General features: G+C 41.1%; 1 protein-coding gene across 1 annotated transcript; it reads left to right on the forward strand.

Annotated features, from left to right (window-relative positions):
* Positions 1–366: 366 nt before the first annotated feature.
* Positions 367–16,643, forward strand: ush1c (Usher syndrome 1C; the record flags this gene model as incomplete). The annotated part of the gene is made up of 27 exons (XM_079224135.1): positions 367–402; positions 2,371–2,438; positions 3,886–4,029; positions 4,242–4,380; positions 5,305–5,413; positions 5,516–5,540; positions 5,652–5,709; positions 5,797–5,985; positions 6,099–6,158; positions 6,602–6,658; positions 7,603–7,745; positions 8,534–8,599; positions 8,702–8,832; positions 9,037–9,092; positions 9,497–9,574; positions 9,811–9,975; positions 10,199–10,315; positions 10,906–11,604; positions 12,226–12,279; positions 12,460–12,588; positions 13,817–13,882; positions 14,819–14,860; positions 15,468–15,521; positions 15,656–15,755; positions 16,030–16,139; positions 16,320–16,375; positions 16,550–16,643. The coding sequence occupies 27 exons, from the start codon at positions 367–369 to the stop codon at positions 16,641–16,643; spliced, it is 3,045 nt and encodes a 1,014-aa protein (XP_079080261.1).
* Positions 16,644–16,911: the final 268 nt, after the last annotated feature.

The raw sequence follows: 16,911 nt of genomic DNA on the forward strand, positions 1-16,911 counted from the left end.
GTCCAAAATACGGGCAACCTAGAGGTTGTCGATTGTTTCTTTTAAGTTTGCTGAAATACAGAAAGTAAACGTTGATCCTTTCATAATAAAGGCCTACATTTGGAAATGTGTGAAGAACTAGACCGCTAGACAAAGACGACATGCCTCGTTCCTTGAAAGTAACATAGCTATATTTTTTATAAATAGTCTCCTTGCTCGTATTCACGACCCCCAACTATTGTATCCTCGTTATTATTGTCTTACCGTGAAAATCTTTACCGGAAGTTGTAGTTTCCAGCGAGGAGCTTGACGCACTGACCCCGGTCCACTCCTGCCCAACTCCACCGACACCGGGACCTCTCGTCTGTTTGTTGCCGCCTCGCAGCGATGGAGCGTAAAGTTGCTCGGGAATTTCGGCACAAGGTAAGTTTCAACCGTCGTCCTCTCGCGACATTGATTACATTTCTCTTAAATACCGTTAAGTCCTTAAAAAGTATTTCCCTTCACCTGGCTGTCACCTCGCTGGCTCAGGTGTCTCTTTCGGTTGGATGTTACGCAGACACAGGCCTGGTCGACGAAGAATACAGTTAAATCATTCAAAATGTATTTTCAATATGATGCTTTTCTTAGAGTAAATCAAAAAGCATTTATGTAGGTAAAACACACATTATAAATTGTGTGGCAGTAGCCTCAGGGTTCAAATAAAATAGTGATCTCTAACTTAAAGCCAATAGAGCCGTAATAAACAAAACTAGAGGTGCTAGTAGACTAATGGGGTCTCATTTAAACTGAAATCACTTATTGTCACTTATTATCACTTATTATGGACTGTCCAGGAGGAAATTATTATCATAGGGCTATGCTCTTACAGTACCAGCAACTGTTCTGATCTCTTGTTAGTTATGCGCATAATTTATTCTGCAGTAGATCTATAGTATTCTAGCTCAGGAAACATACAGCTGAGGTCCAGGATAAAACAGATGTTGTCTGAATCCACGGTATGTGGCTCCATGTATTTAGCACACATTGTACTATGTTTGTGGTTGGTGTTGGTACATAACAGCCTGCAACTATGAAAAAACAACAACAGAGGAAAGGAACATGATATGTTCAGGGCATTTTCAGCCGTAGAGCATGTGAGATGATCACACAGCCATCTGTGCTGCACACAGGCTGGCAGTGTCACATATTGCAGGCTCTTCACAAAGGGCATGCCAGCATTAGATAATGTAGATTGTGTCAGAGATGAGCAGCTGAGCGGAAGAGATGGGACAATTTGCGGGTTTAATTAGAGGCTGAGGGACCAGCGTGGCACAATCAGGCTTTGTTTCCTTCATTATCATAGTCTCTGTATGTCTCTCTGGTTGAGAGTGTGCAGATTTTCACTGCACATTTGTGAAGAATTGCAATATTATCTGTTATGTTGATTTAAAAGTGCCAAGCACTTTGGTATATGGTGCCAAAGTCTGCATGCAGTTCAGGCTGCAGGAGTGGCTGAGCAAAATTTATTACAGTCATAAAGACCATGTCACACACGCCCTCAAAGCAGGGTCCACGCAGTGCATTTCTACATTTATGATTACCATAGATCTGTTTTATTACCATTATGTTGCTAGGACTACGACTTTGGTCCAAGTTTACTTCCTGTCAGCTACTTGAATTAATAAGCATTGCAAAAGGAACTACAAAGGATGTAGTTGTCAGGTTTGAAAAGGTCTTTAGTGAGTCTACAATTCTTTAATTCCTACATAAAATGATGCCTTAATGGCTGAATGTGTTTTTTCTCTCTCTCTCTTGAAGACATAGTGTACTTTTGAGTACACGCTGCTCAAGATGAGATGCGTGTGAATGTTGGGTGTGAATGTTCACCTCTGTTTGTATTTGAGATGTAAGATGACACGGCTGACCTTCCTACTGCAGCCTTTCCTCACCTCGACTGCCATTATTCCCTCCCAGGGGTTTGATGGTTAGAGTAGGGCTTTCCATTACACCTGCTTTAGTCCAAGGAGCCTCGTCGTCCTCACAGAACAGTTGGAACTACCACTCAGGTTGGGTTTGAAGCCAGCAGCTTGTAGTTTAGTCGGGGGGAAAGTGAAATGTGTTGTATCACTGATTGGCCGAAGCGTTTTCTCAAAACTATCCTGCTGCAGCTGAGCCGGCATCAGGTTTGTATGACTTCCACACATATACACACACACACACACACACACACACACACACACACACACACACACACACACACACACACACACACAGGAGGCACACACTGTCTGCTCACCCCCTGTAGGGTTGACAGGACCACAGGAGAGAGGACAGTGTGTGTCAGTGGGCTGACATTTTCTCTGATTCAGCAATGAGAAGACAGATGGCATCAGATGTTTTTCTTTGCAGGTGGAGTTGCTGATTGAAAATGAAGCTGAGAATGATTACCTGTATGATGTCCTTCGCATGTATCACCAGTGAGTACCATCTGTCACTTCTCAGCATGGTGTTAGTGTGTGTGTCTGTGAGAATGTTGTATTTACTTGTTTCTTTTGTCTCTGTCACACACTCATCCGTATAGTCGCACCTCTATATTCCTACATGAATACATTATTGATGGTTGTGTTCTTAAAAGACAACCATATACACGTGGCATTATATACATGCAAATATAAAAAAGACAATAGATAAAAGGCTACATTTGTTCCCATATGCTGTAATTTCTTCTTGTTCTATGATAGCTGCAGAAAAAATTATGCCCACATGCCTTAACTTCTTAAACATTTCTGATGCACACAGACCTCCAGTTTAAACAGTGTGCTCCATCAGGCTTTCCAATAACAGCCTGGTCTCAGAGGGTCTAGGGAGGGGGGCTACAGGTCTAGGTTTCATTTAATCTTTGAAAAGAGCCAGAGCTCTGTGGCCCCACCGCTTCTGATCAGTTTCCACTGTGCTCCGACAAGCCTGGCCAGTTATTCACAAAAGCTCTTTTTATGTTCATCCTCCAAGCAGGACTGAAATGACACTTGTTAATAATTTAAAGAGGAGGCCAGGTGGACAGATTTTACACAGTAGCTTTTACTTTGTTGCTTTAATTGCTGTTCTAGTCATCTTTAGGCTTCCTTTGAATTGGGAAAGAAAGATAATCTGATGTTTTTCCATCAGCAATTATATATATATATATTATAGTCCTATTAAAGGGGATGTGCTACTGCATATGTGATGAAGAGTTCTATAAAGCACTCCAGAGTGTAGCTATGTGAATGGTGACAAAAGGACTTTATTAATATTGTGGCTGATAAGATCATTAGAGGTCAGTTATAATTACTTGTACTTTCGACTAGAGTCAATGTCCCATTCAGTATCTCTAAATCTGACCATTCGGCATTATAAAGCCTGGCCATGTGCATACTGATGTCAACACAAGTGGTGAATGTTTCCTCCAGACTTTCATTCTCGTCAGGGTAAAAACACCTCTGAAACAGCACAGCATAGGGAACCTACAACTCTGCGTGCAGTGCTCTTGAGTGGAGGATTAATTGGGCTGTAATAGTCCTTTAAGAAAAAAAACAATATCAGATTGAAATAAAGAAATTAATAAAACAAGCAAACAATTTGGACAAGTCTACGGTACATTTTAAAGTTGTAATTTCCATTGTAGTTTTATCAGATTTTATTATATTCTCAGGTTTTTTCCTCAGTTTATCTCAATTCTGTTTTTAATGTAGCTGAAATGTCACTGAAATGTGCATCATATTGGCATTTATTGCCATATACCAAAACATTTTGGTAGTTCATACTGTATTTCTACTACAAACCCTGTTTCATGTACTGTATTGCAACTTTGCAGAAGTAATTGTGTATTAAAAAAAACATACAAAACTTAAACTATAAAATATAGTTTGTATCCCCCTCCTCTTTTAGGTCAATGGATTTGGCAGTGTTGGTGGGAGACCTGAAGCTGGTCATCAACGAACCAAAGCGCTTGCCCTTGTTTGATGCCATCCGACCTCTCATCCCACTCAAACACCAGGTGGAGTACGACCTGCTCACCCCAAAGAGGTCACGGTGAGCACAGCATGTCCTGGTACTGGTGTATATCTGGTCTGTTTTGCAAATGTATGAGCGTACACAATGACAACAGCCTACAAAGACAATTTCATACCATAATATCTCTGAGCGTCCCCACACTCTCTGTATTCTCATGGTTTCCCAACTGAAACCATCCTCCATGGCTCATAGTCCTGTTTTGCATCTTCTTCTCTCTCCTGGTTGTGTAGGAAGCTGAAAGAGGTGCGTTTGGATCGGACACATCGTGATGGACTGGGTCTGAGTGTCCGAGGGGGGCTGGAGTTTGGCAGTGGTCTTTACATATCGCAGATGGTCAAAGACGGTCAGGCCGGGAATGTCGGTCTTCAGGTATGCACATATGTGTGTTGTTACTGTTGTTTATTTGTTTTTGTCTTGCTATTTAGTTACATGGTATCTCCATATATATATATATATATATATATATATATATATATATATATATATATATATATATATATATTAACTAATATATTAGTATTTTAGTACGGTATTTTTGTATATAATATGCCATTAATCAGTATATTTTTTAATGTTAAGATTAGGCAAGGGACCCATTGTTGTCTGTAGAGTCAATCAAATAAACTTTCTGTGGCCATGTGTCTCTGTAACACCAGGATCCACTAGGTGGGGCAAAGCACTGTGTTTTAAAAACTCTTACAGAGATTGCATGTCTGTCACTGATTGTCCAGTTTCACCCAGATGGACGTTAAATAAAATAAATAACCCGCTGTGAGTCATAGTGTATTATAACATCCAAGGTGAAGGTAGTCATGGCAACATTACTCCTGGTATGATGGAAATGTTAGGAGAGAAAATAATTACTTTTTATCAATATTATTCTGCATTCAAAGGAATATTGTAGTATGTAGCATTAAAGACATGTTGCATGGTTAATTTAAAACAAATTATATTGTTAGTGATTATTTATTTATTTCATTTAACAGGGTAATAATATAAAAACAATAATATAAAAACATACAGATAACCATATGATGCATTTGTTTATGTGTGTAGGTTTGCACATGTCAGTGTAGACATTGACATAAATGTGTTATATCCACGCTCAGTTATGTAAATGATTAACACATCTAAATATAAATAGATGACTAGGATCTGATCAATAAGCCATATCGTGGCTGGAATATTCAAGAGACAGGGACATAAAATATTGGAGTAGCAGTAACTGTGTGTGTTTGATATATTGAAATTGAAGGTGTCACGCATAGCATCCCATCCGGTCTTGATTTATAGGTTGGAGATGAGATTGTGCGCATCAATGGATATTCCATCTCCTCCTGTATCCACGAGGAGGTCATCAGTCTCATCAAGACAAAGAAGATTGTGTCACTCAAAGTCAGACGTACGTCAAACAAACTCATTTTCAAACAACATCAGCATGATTGATGAATATTGTTTAATATCGATGGCTTCAATTCATTCTATTTCTTTCCCCTCTGTGTAGATGTGGGGATGATCCCAGTGAAAAGGTAAGACCATTTGATAAAACAGTTTCTATCTGCTGTTTAAATGGTGAAATGGGTTAATGTGCTAGAATGACATTGCTTTGTTCTTGTTCACCTATTTTTTAATTTCTCCAGCTCATCAGATGAGCCCCTCAAGTGGCAGTTTGTCGACCAGTTTGTGTCTGAGTCTGGGGTAGGAGGCATATTTAGTTTGTGCTTAATGGTGCTTCACATTGATCACATAAGCAGACAGCTAATGGACTTTCTGTAACTGCCCCAGGAGAAAAAAAGCAGCATTGCAGGCTTGACGTCCATTGGTGGCAAAGAAATCAAGGAGAAGAAGGTTTTTCTCAGCCTTGTGGGTACCAAGGGTATGGGCATCAGCATCTCCAGTGGTCCAACCCAGAAACCTGGTATCTACATCAGTAATGTCAAGGCAGGCTCCCTTTCTGCCGAAGTCGGACTCGAGGTGAATAAACTGAATACTTCTATGAAAGATAAGATAAGATAGTCCTTTATTAAACTGTGATAAGCGTATACCTACTGCTGCTGACTGCATCTATGTCTTATCCTAAATTATAGATTGGAGACCAGATTGTGGAGGTGAATGGGGTGGATTTCACCAATGCGGACCACAAAGAGGTGAATTTAGCATAATTGAATTACCAATAATGGCAGCTGGAGCATAATTTACAATTGTGTACATTTTGTCCTTTGAACTTGTGTGACTGTCAGTGTTTGTTCAAAGCCCTTCAGCTGTGGAGTTTGTTTTCTACTGCCAAACCTTTTTGGCGGGTGAAACACTAATTTGGCTTAAACTCAATGAACTGTGGATCCACAGCCAAATTAGCATTTCACCAGAAAAAAAAGGTTTTGCAGGAGAAAAAAAGGTCCTTCATGAAGTTTTTTTGCCAATATTTAAGAGGAGTCTGCTAATTTCACACCCGACCAAATACACATAACACATACTTCACACAGGATATTTTTTTCGAGAGACTGTTAATGTATTACCGTAGATTGATTAAATTAAATAAATCTTCAAAATGAAGGGCATTATTTTAAGTTTTCTGTTATTATATTCCCAGGCTGTGAGAGTCCTGAAGAGCAGCAGGAGCTTGACTATTACTGTTCTGACAGGAGCTGTAAGTACATGGCATTACTATTTAATACAATAATACATGATCATTTAAAGACCATTCAATATTATTTTGTCTTTTTTTAACTCATAACTCTTCTGTTTTCTTTCACATATAACTATTGTGAGTATTATTGGATTCACCCAAAAAATCAACAGGAAACACTACTTTTAAGATACAGATATGATTACATCTGCATATGAGACACTCAAACCTTTCAAAATGGATTATATGAGATAAAGTGACACCTATGCAGTGTTTTTATTACATCTAGATTATTTACATGTAAAGGGATACCCAGAGATATCTATGTTTCTAAAAGACATAAAGGTGATAGCCAAACAAAATGCATATGAATTGTTTGTATTGTGTTGGATATCACAGAATAATATTTAGGATAATCAGATCTCTCAGAGAGTAAGGGATTATCTGTTATAAATTGTGGGAACACACACTTCTGCCCTCTCCCCTTTGCATTCCTGCACCATACAGAGTAATCTGCCAGTCTGTTTAGGAGACATCACATTACCACATTGCCTCAGCCCGGCTGTCTGCAGGAGCAACATTTATCATCAACAAAAGTCACTTGGCAGGTTGTTCGCCTCGGGACTCGGTGACGGCGAAACAAATGTCTCCTCTTATTCATGGTTTTCATTGATGCCTCTGTAATGCATTTATTTATTTTATCTGCATAAACAGGGAACAATTTTTTTCTAGCACATAGATTGTAATTCTATACTAAATAGATATTGCATACACGCTATAAGTCAATGATTCTTAGGTTGTGCCTTGGTTTTGAGTGAGGCTTCAAAGACATTTCCTCTCTCACCCTGGTCAGGGAGACTGTTTTGGGTTCTCTGCCGGTTCTCCAGGGCTCAAAAAGTTTGAGGATGTTTGCTTTCCACAAAGTCTTTCCCTGATCGTTGTCTCTGGCTGTTATTGCCTCTCAGGGCAGAGAGCTGTTCATGACAGATGAGGAGCGTCTGGCAGTAGAGGCCCGCAGGGAGCTGGATAGGCAGGAGCTGATGCACCAGAAGAGGGTGGCACTGGAGACCAACAAAATCCTGAAGGAGCAGCAGGAGAAGGAGAAGCAGTGAGTGAACAGCCAAAACATTTACCCCGTTTTTGTTGCATGGCAGAAACATGACAGTTGTCTTGTTGTACACAAGACAGACGTTGTACTGTCTCTATTGTGACAAATAGGGGGTTTATAGTTTGAAATCTTTAAATGTACAGAGAGACCACATCCTCACACTGAAGTTGAGATCAGTAACTGATTAAAAGAAAACATAAAAAGCAAATCTTCTGACATTTTGAAACGGCTTAAACAAAAATCCTCCTCCAGCTGGAGGGCTCTGCTTGTCTAATTAGCTTGGGAAATACCGACATACAGTTAATCTGAGACCGAAAGTTATAAACCAATAGAATACTGACTGACATTACAGAGAAACAGAGTACTCTACATGTGTGAACAAAGACAAATTCCTTGTCAAATAGGCATATGCTTCACGAACATGCATCTTCATATATCGGGTGCACAGAAAGTAAACAGAACCTACAGAGATTTTCCATCCAACCAGGGACCTTATATTTCTCTGTTGTTACATCACTATATTGATTTATGTTCATGTTACTAAATTATTTTGCACATCCTTCCCATGCGTTTGTAAATTCAGAGGACACGCTCAGTTTTCTCAGTGCTTTGATGCCAGCAATATCTGAGGATAAATAATGTGACTGCATATCACATGTTGCAAGGCTGACATTCTCAATAGCCGCCATAAACTGGATTAAAGTAATATATTCTGTATTTATAGCCTACGTGCTATAGCATGTTATATGGACAGTTTTATTGAGAACATCTGTCATGTGCTTTAACAGGAGGAAGATGGAGATCTCTCAGAAAGCTGCGGAGGAAGAGGAGCGCTATAAAGTGGAGATGGAGAAGTATACGACTAATATTGTGTTTTTTTAATGTCCTTGAAGTGCCGATTCAGTATTATTTTGTACATGTCTTACAACTCTCACTTGTTTTGTCATCCTTTGTAGGCTGGAGGCTGTGGAGAATAAGCACAGCAGAGAGTGGGAGGAGGACTGGGGAGCCAAAGAGAGGCCCAAAAGTCCAAAGAGCCCATCACCCGCCCCGCACGAGTCAAAAACCACCAAGTCCAAGAGTTCTCGTAAGGACACCTGAACGAGTCCTGAAGTGCATGAATCCTCTATTTACTCCTAAACCTACGTATTTACTTTTCTTCTAAACATTAGATGTTTAGAAGTTACTCTTGCCTGGGTTTCACACCATCTCCCCTCCTTTCTTACGCACGCTTTCTGTCTCTTTCTGTCACTTCTGTGTGCTTTGTTGCTCTTATGGCCTCTCCTCTAAGCCGATGAAGCCAGCTCCTTCCCAGTGGAGGACAAGGATGAAGATCAGGACAGACAAGTGAGTCTGGAGCCTCAGCTGTCATGGTCACAGCTGTTGTCAGAGGATGTTTTTTCAAACCAGCGTGCACAGAGACTCGTGCTAGATTTCCTTTGACAACCAGAATGTAACCATTGCAGAGTTTTCAGTATCATTTCAACCAGTTGCATTTGTTTTTGCTAGATGCTGCTGAGAATTATGACACACAACCAATCCAGCTGTTGAAAGCTGTCTTTTTTTCATCACTTAAATGCATTTTTCCATGTAGTTATTCAGAGTGCCTAAATGGAGCGGGCTTAATCTGTTTGTCTCTTTTTCTCTTGGGGTGTTGTGTTGTGGTTCTTTAGTGTCATGTTGTTGTTGTAATAGATGCACTGCTTGGAGTTTGCTGAGTCTGTGTTTTAACCTGGGATGTAATTTAACAGAGTGACCTGTGTTCATCTCCGTCCTTAGCATTTGGCTGGTTTTATCGATACGAGGGAAAACTGCCGTCACTCCGCAAGGTACAGTCAGCTGCCTGACCTGTGTGTGGTGAAAGAAAAATGTCGTCATGACAAGGCTGTTAAATATTTAAGATCAGAGCTTTTGTTTTCCGAAACATTTCTCAAACATAATGTTGTTTGTTGGGCTTTTATCAGTCGAACAGTGTGGTGCCACGAGCTATTTCTGCATGTCGTGCTTCGTGGTTTGGAGTGGCAGATTTGTCTGTCCCCTGCTTTTATAACTGATGACACCTCAGAAAGGAGAAAAGAAGAAGAGAAAGAAGAAAGTGTCCAACACAGACACACTGCAGGAGCAGAGAAAGAACAAGAAGGAGATGGAGTTTGAGCTGAAACTCGCCAAGGAGAAGGAAGAAATGCATGAACGAGAGAAGCAACTTAAGATCAATCGTTTGGTGCAGGAGGTACGAAAAGGAGGGCGTACCAAATAAATACTGAACAAAGTGACAATGTGGATTACACCATTTCATATTTATGATGTCATTTATGGCACCATTAACTCTCAGGGTGTCAAGTTGTGCAACCATGTTTGTTTTATGATTCACTAAAGGCTGTTTTAAAGCTACGCATGTAAGTGTGTGTGGGCAGGGCTGATTCCTGTTGTCCGATGCCGCCCGTTTGTACCAGGTTTCAGAGACGGAGAGAGAAGACCTTGAGGAGTCAGAGAAAGTGCAACACTGGGTGGAGCGTCTTTGTCAGACTCGGTTGGAGCAGATATCCTGTGTGGAGAATGAATCCCCAGAGGTACAGAGTGAGACCTCCTCTGTCAAAACCTCTCTGCACTCAGAGCTCCTCAACATTGTTTTCTTGTTTCATATAACGTGATACAAAGTTATATGCCAATTATTTTTACTGTTGCAAGGAGATGATTAGAGCTCTAATACAGTAGCAACGCATTGCTGATAATAGCATTGAGGCACTCCAGGGAGGGTTTACACTACTATGTGTGCCATTTGTCACTTATGAATGTTAAGTTAAGTTAAGTTAAATGATTTATATGATGCATTTGGTGAGGCAACTAGTGTGGAATTGGAGATTTTATATTCACCTGCTCATACCAAGTGAAATCGGTAGGAAAGTACAGGAGACGTGTGAAAATGATAATTATTCATGATCTCATTCCCATTTTTTTGTTTCTACATGGACATGGCAATGTTTTGGCACAAATTGGTAATTTGCCTTCAAACATCAACATGTTCATGTCAAATTTAAAGAAGAACAGAGAATGAGACAATAGTCTGCTGGTAAGCATTTCTAGATGTGTGTTTCAGGTCAACAGGAGAGCATTGACACGAGATGAAACGATTAATTTTTCATGTCATTGTGACTTCAAGCTCTCCCCGCCGCTCTCTCCTGCTACGATGCCCAAGGTGAAGCGTTTCCCTGGCGGCCTCCACCTGGCCACCACTGATCTGGATGACATTAACCTGGACAATGTGGATCAGAGCCTGAGGGGCCCTCTGAAGAGGCTGGCCCCCACCCAGGCCGGCACTAGCCAGCCTCCCCGTCCCTTGCCTCTCCCACCACCCTCATCCAAGCTGAACCCGACAATACCCAACTACTCCCCTCCCTTGTCTCGAGCATCCCCACAGCGGCGGCCTCCTTCTCCTGCCAGCGCTAGAAAGCCTCCCCCTGTCCCGTCTACCTTGAACAACAGGGGGCGCAGGCCTCAACCTCAGCCTCAACCTCAGCCTCCCCAACCCCCGCGCCCACCTTCCTCCCACTATCCTCCTCAGTTTCAGTCGTCGGGGCCTCCATCCTCCCCTCAGCCGGCTCCACGGCCTCATCCGCCGCCACCCCCTCCTCCACCACCACCACCGCCACCTCCACCGCCACCTCCGCCCCCACCCCCACAACACTCAGGAGAACGAGTAGGAACCCACGGCGGTTACCGCCAGCATCATCACCATCACATTCAACACCCTCCCAGTCCTCCAGAGCGCAGGAGCGAGTGGGAGGCAGGTGGCTATCTGCCAAGAGGAGGAATTTACTCATCCAACGCCAGTGAAATGTCCTACCCCTCTAGTCCAAAGGTTAGAGATTATCATGTGAGATAGATGATGTGTGTGTTGCTTTGTTGGATTATTTTTCTTCATCTGTGAAGAGTTGCATCAGCCTTTTAAAGAAATATGAAGGGCGCACATAGAGTTAATGCATTTTCAAGGCTGCAGGACTCGATTCTCTTTAATTAATAGGTCCGTGTGCTTGTTCTGTTTTCTGCACTGGGATGTGTTATGCATGAAGAGAGGGCGCTTCACCGTATTAGCCCGACTGAATTGTGCAGTCATTGATTTTCAATGTACTTCTCATGGAGGGAAAGGCCTTCAGAGATTCAGTTGGTTATTGATGTTGCTTGGTTTTGCTTGATTTGTTATATTGAGTGACGCATGGTGTGTAGAAGTGATGCAAGTAGCATGTTATTGCTCATGAGAGGAGCTGCTTTTTATTTATTATTTGAATGTGTGTGCTCGCGTTCGTTTTGGACATTTGCATTTCATCCAATGGGTCATAAATTGAATGCTTTTGAAACTGCAGCCATGCTGTGATATCTCAGGAGATGGGAGTGCGTCTGGGTGTGTGTTGCATTGATATTGCTGCGGTGCTCTGTCTGTGCCAGAGGGGTAAGAAATGTATTTTATTTTACTGTGGTTCAGGTAATGAGAAAAACCTCCCACGCCAGTCGCATTTCCAATTCAAGCACCCCGTTGGTGAGTGACTTTCTGTAAAAATATGATTGAAGTTTTGCACCCCATCCATTTTTGTCAAAATGATGACCTTTTATACATTTGTCAAATCCTCCCAAAACAAGATGTTTTTTTTGTAAAATGACTTGTTGAATGAACAGGCTGTTAAAATCCAATCATGGAAACATGGTCTTTCCCCAATAGCAACTAGCTCCTAGTCCCCCCAACCAGAGGCGTCAGATGACCCCTGTCATGTCTAAACCCGTCATGCTGCCACAGTCCCAAACCCACCGACCAGATCCACTCAGACCTGCACTCCGTTCTGATGGCCTGGTATGAAACACAGCACACTACTTTGCTCCCTGCACAAATCTTTTCTGAGTCAATGTAATATGGCCATTAAACATTCAGACATCAGACACAGCTTACCGTCATCTGGGGGAGAGATTCATCTCTTCCTCTTTTTCAAGTCCCGGTGAGTTTTCCAGACTCTCTTAAATGTTTCACGGAAAGCCAATCTGTGGTTATTAGATCACACGGGAAAGCCATCTCTCCTTCCTGTCAAAAAGCTCTCATGAAACTGGGCATATTGTTTATTTTTCAAACGAAGAAAAACTGCATTCATTTTGGAGAAACCCTTTTCCAGCTGCCTAGTCACACCTGAGAACACAACCACACACTTCTACAGTTCAGCAGCACTTCTGCAGGTGAAATGTCTTGCTGGGAGGAGATGAAGGGTTGCCTTGAATCATCATCACTTTACCCTCATATGATTTACCACAATCGTCAGTCGAGTAGTCTACACTGCTGCAGCACACAAGTGGACTGATTATTGTGTATCGTACTATATTCCCAAGGACTATGGTGCATCGTATGCTGTCATATTAACAGGGTTCCTGTTGGTCACGGTGTTTCATCGGCCTGGAGAAAAGGGCCAAACAATTAAAGGTTCTGGATGAGGGTAAAACCGGTTTAGATTGTTCTTATTGTTAACAAATGCCATGTAAAGACCAAATTAGCATTGAACGGATGCACTAACAAGCCTGGTCAGCTGTTTTGTAAAAAAAAAAAAACGATTTATGCCACAGACATGAAAGGAAAGTCTTTTAGACTAATAATGGTTTTGATCTTCTCACGGGATGGGTTGATAATAATAAAAATAGAGCAGCCGGTCTAAGTCCTTGTCGCAACACATATCTCAGTTTTTTAACTTTGGGAATTGGACCAAAACAACAGATTATAATAGTAATGTTTAATTAACCCTTTTTTTTAAAGAAAACATTTCTTTGCTTATACCTAGGGTTGTATAGCGTGGTTGACTCACCCTCCAGTGGTTTAACATCTCACCTTGTGATGTAGCGGTGTACTCTATGGTGTCAGTACGCCGTGACATCACGTTGTAGTGAGGTTACCGCAGGTCAAATAGTACACACTAGTGAACCACACTCACTGTTGCTAGGTGTGGCGGAGCAAACACAATTCCAGCATCGTAGTGAGGCATGTGTGTGTGTTTTGTTTTTTATATGTTCGGCTTAAGCTGACACCTGTTCTTGTGTTTCAGCCTCCGGAAATGCTGAAACGGATGGTGCCTTTCAACTCGTCTTTTAAATCAAACACCAAACGACAAGTAATTCGTACCTACCACCTCTATTGATTTAGTATTTCTCTTGAGTGTGTTTTCTCCTATTCTTTCTGCACATGCTGAACCACATCCTGTTTCCTCGTGGATCTCTCATGCCTTCTTATATTTTGTTGTCTCTCTTTAGGCTGCATCACTGCCTTAAGGTCCAGTTGTGTAGCTTATACATGAGAGCATTTCTGTTCATTTAGAGCACACCATAGTACTATGAACATTCAGTGTGGGAATGCATGTCACAGTCTTACTGCCGTTATTGGTTTTGTACGTCAATGGCTGTCCTCCATGTGGTTGTAATCTGTCTTTTTACATTGGGTGGTCCAGTGTGCAACACAAGAAGAAAGGAACTGTTTAACCTTTTCTTGTCCACTTTGCTCAGAGACAGAGAACATCTGTCTCATTACATGAATTGTATCTATTATTCCAAATGCCACATTAGTTAGATTGTTTGGGCTGATTTCAACTGCCTTCTCCAACCACAACAAATATAAATGAATATTACAAGGGTTCATTCTTTATGTTTGCGTCAAAACAGGAAATTAAGACTTAAATGAATATTCTTCAAAGAGAGGAATGGCTCTCTGAGTCATCGTAGCTGGATTAATGTGATGCCCTTTGTTCTGTTTCCTTCTAAATTAATTTGCTGCCGTCTTTGGGATGAATGATTAGGAATGATTTTCTGTGTGCTCGGTGTTCCCGTTACTATGGTTGTCATTATTGAATGCAAGTGGGAGGCTTTGAAAGTGACTCTGTGTCTTCATGGTTTCCATTTAACAGGATGGTATTCAAATTGGAATATACAACTGGTTGTCAAAGGAAATCTGACATTTACTGAGAGTTCTTGGTTTCTCTTTTCTAGTTTGTTAAACCCTTATCGACATATGGATCCGTTTTAATGAAATACTTTACATGTTAATTCTCTTTCAGGGATTTCAGAAATACGAGGAAGGCTTTGATCCCTACTCCATGGTATTGTATGCCTGATATTATTTGCAGTTTAAAATGAAAGCTGTATTTAGCAGGTCTCAGCTCCAGCTAACTAGAAATGTAAAACTGTTGTGTCTGCTAGGATCATTAACCATCATATCTAATATTAGATTAGTTTTAAAAATATTTGCTTCCCATGGCAGCCAATGTGAATTATAGTATACCAAAGTTACATTACATTAGAACTAGAACTAGCACTACGACAACAATTAAGACAAATCAAACAGTTGAAAAATTAATAATAAAATGTAACATCTGAATGGCTAAATAAGCTAACTGCCAGGGAGCCAGATATAGTCGATTAGACTTTTTGTAATTGGAAATATCTCGTATTCACACAAAAAACTGTTTATTTCAAACATTAATCATTTTCCTGAAGTGAACAATTGTCCTCTCCTCATAAGTTATACCATCCATGCTTAATAACTCCCAAAGGGTGCTAAGTCTTTTACTGAGCATGGCTCTACACCTATTCCGAGTAGAAAGCCATTCTTCATGTTGGCACCTCTATTTATTCATTTCCTTCCTTTTAAGCAACTGCAGTGTTGTTTTCTACTTTTACCATCTTCCATCCATTCTCTGTTATTAGTTCTCTTCGGACCAGATAGACGGGCGAGATGTGAGACTACTGAGAATCAAGAAGGTACTGCGCTGCATCTTTTGCCTTCACTTCAGATAACTCACTTTATTGATGAGAGAAACCTGCTAATCACATTTAAAGTGTGATACTCTGAAACATGACTGGTGGTGGTGATGCTTTTGTTCATTGTTCCTCAGACTGGACAGCTGGACATTGCTCTGGAGGGAGGCGCAGACTCTCCGTTGGGAAAGTTGGTGTTATCTTCTGTGTATGAAGGTGGTGCTGCAGATAAGCACGGTCAGTTCATTTTATTTTTTCCGATATTAACTTGCTGACTTACCCTTGGGCATACAGTTAAGATGCAAGCTTTAAATGTACTCCTACTACAACACTGCATCTCTGTGGGGGACAACACGTTAATGGTTTATTTGTTTACTGAAGTCAATTCAAGTTTGTGAGCGTCTCTTCACGCAGACTATATTTATCTCTGCAGCTGGTCCTGGCACTCACTCTCTGTGTGTCACTGTTGTGAATAAACATGTTTTGACATTTCTGATGTCTCTCTTTGTAGGTGGTGTTGTACCCGGGGATGAACTTATGGCTGTCAATGGGAAGATTCTGATTGATGCCACATTGACCGAGGGACAAAACTCTCTGGCTCGTGCCTGGAATAGTGGAGGGGTAGGACTCGGATTAAAGGAAAATTAAATACCACCATTAAATACCACCCCTTTTCTTTTTTAAGAAATCTACAGTTTACCCTTGTAGCTACTACAACAGGGTGTTTTATTGATTTGACATAAACCACTTCAACCTCAATTGAAAAGTGAAAAATCAAAGTAAATGTTTTTACCTTTTTAGGACTGGATCGATGTTGTGATTGCGGTTTCCCCTCCGAAAGAATATGAAGATGAAGTGTAAGTATGCCTGATAAATGATTTATGTGCATGTATTATACATGCACATAAACATGTACATCTGGCATATTTTTGTTATAATTTAGGCCATAATTTAATGAATCTGACCAAGTAGTTTACAGTTTATGACAGTGTGGCTTGTGTGTCTGTGTCTATGTGTGCACGTGTAAGCAGCACTAAGTCAGCATCATTCAGTCCCACTGTGAACAGAAAGGTGTTTGAAGGCAGTGCAACACTGTACAGACACGGCTACCTCCTTCAGCACTAGCCCTCCCTCTCCTCCCACCTCACCCTCGTCTTGGTAATCGACTTAGTCTCCTCTTCTCTGCAGAGGGGATGTTTGGTGTGGCATTTGTTTTTGTTTGGCCCCCTATTTTGTTCTTGAGCACATGTGACAGTCTCCCTGTCAATCAGAAGAAACTGTCAGATTTATGTACCGCTGTCACAGCTTGGCTATTTCAAAGGAAAGCTAGCGTGAATGTATACAGCGTATATAGTATGCAGTTTTTTTATTTGAAGAATGCCTCAGGGCGATG

The sequence above is a fragment of the Taurulus bubalis genome (assembly GCF_910589615.1).
Source record: "Taurulus bubalis genome assembly, chromosome: 9".
Taxonomy (NCBI): domain Eukaryota; kingdom Metazoa; phylum Chordata; class Actinopteri; order Perciformes; family Cottidae; genus Taurulus; species Taurulus bubalis.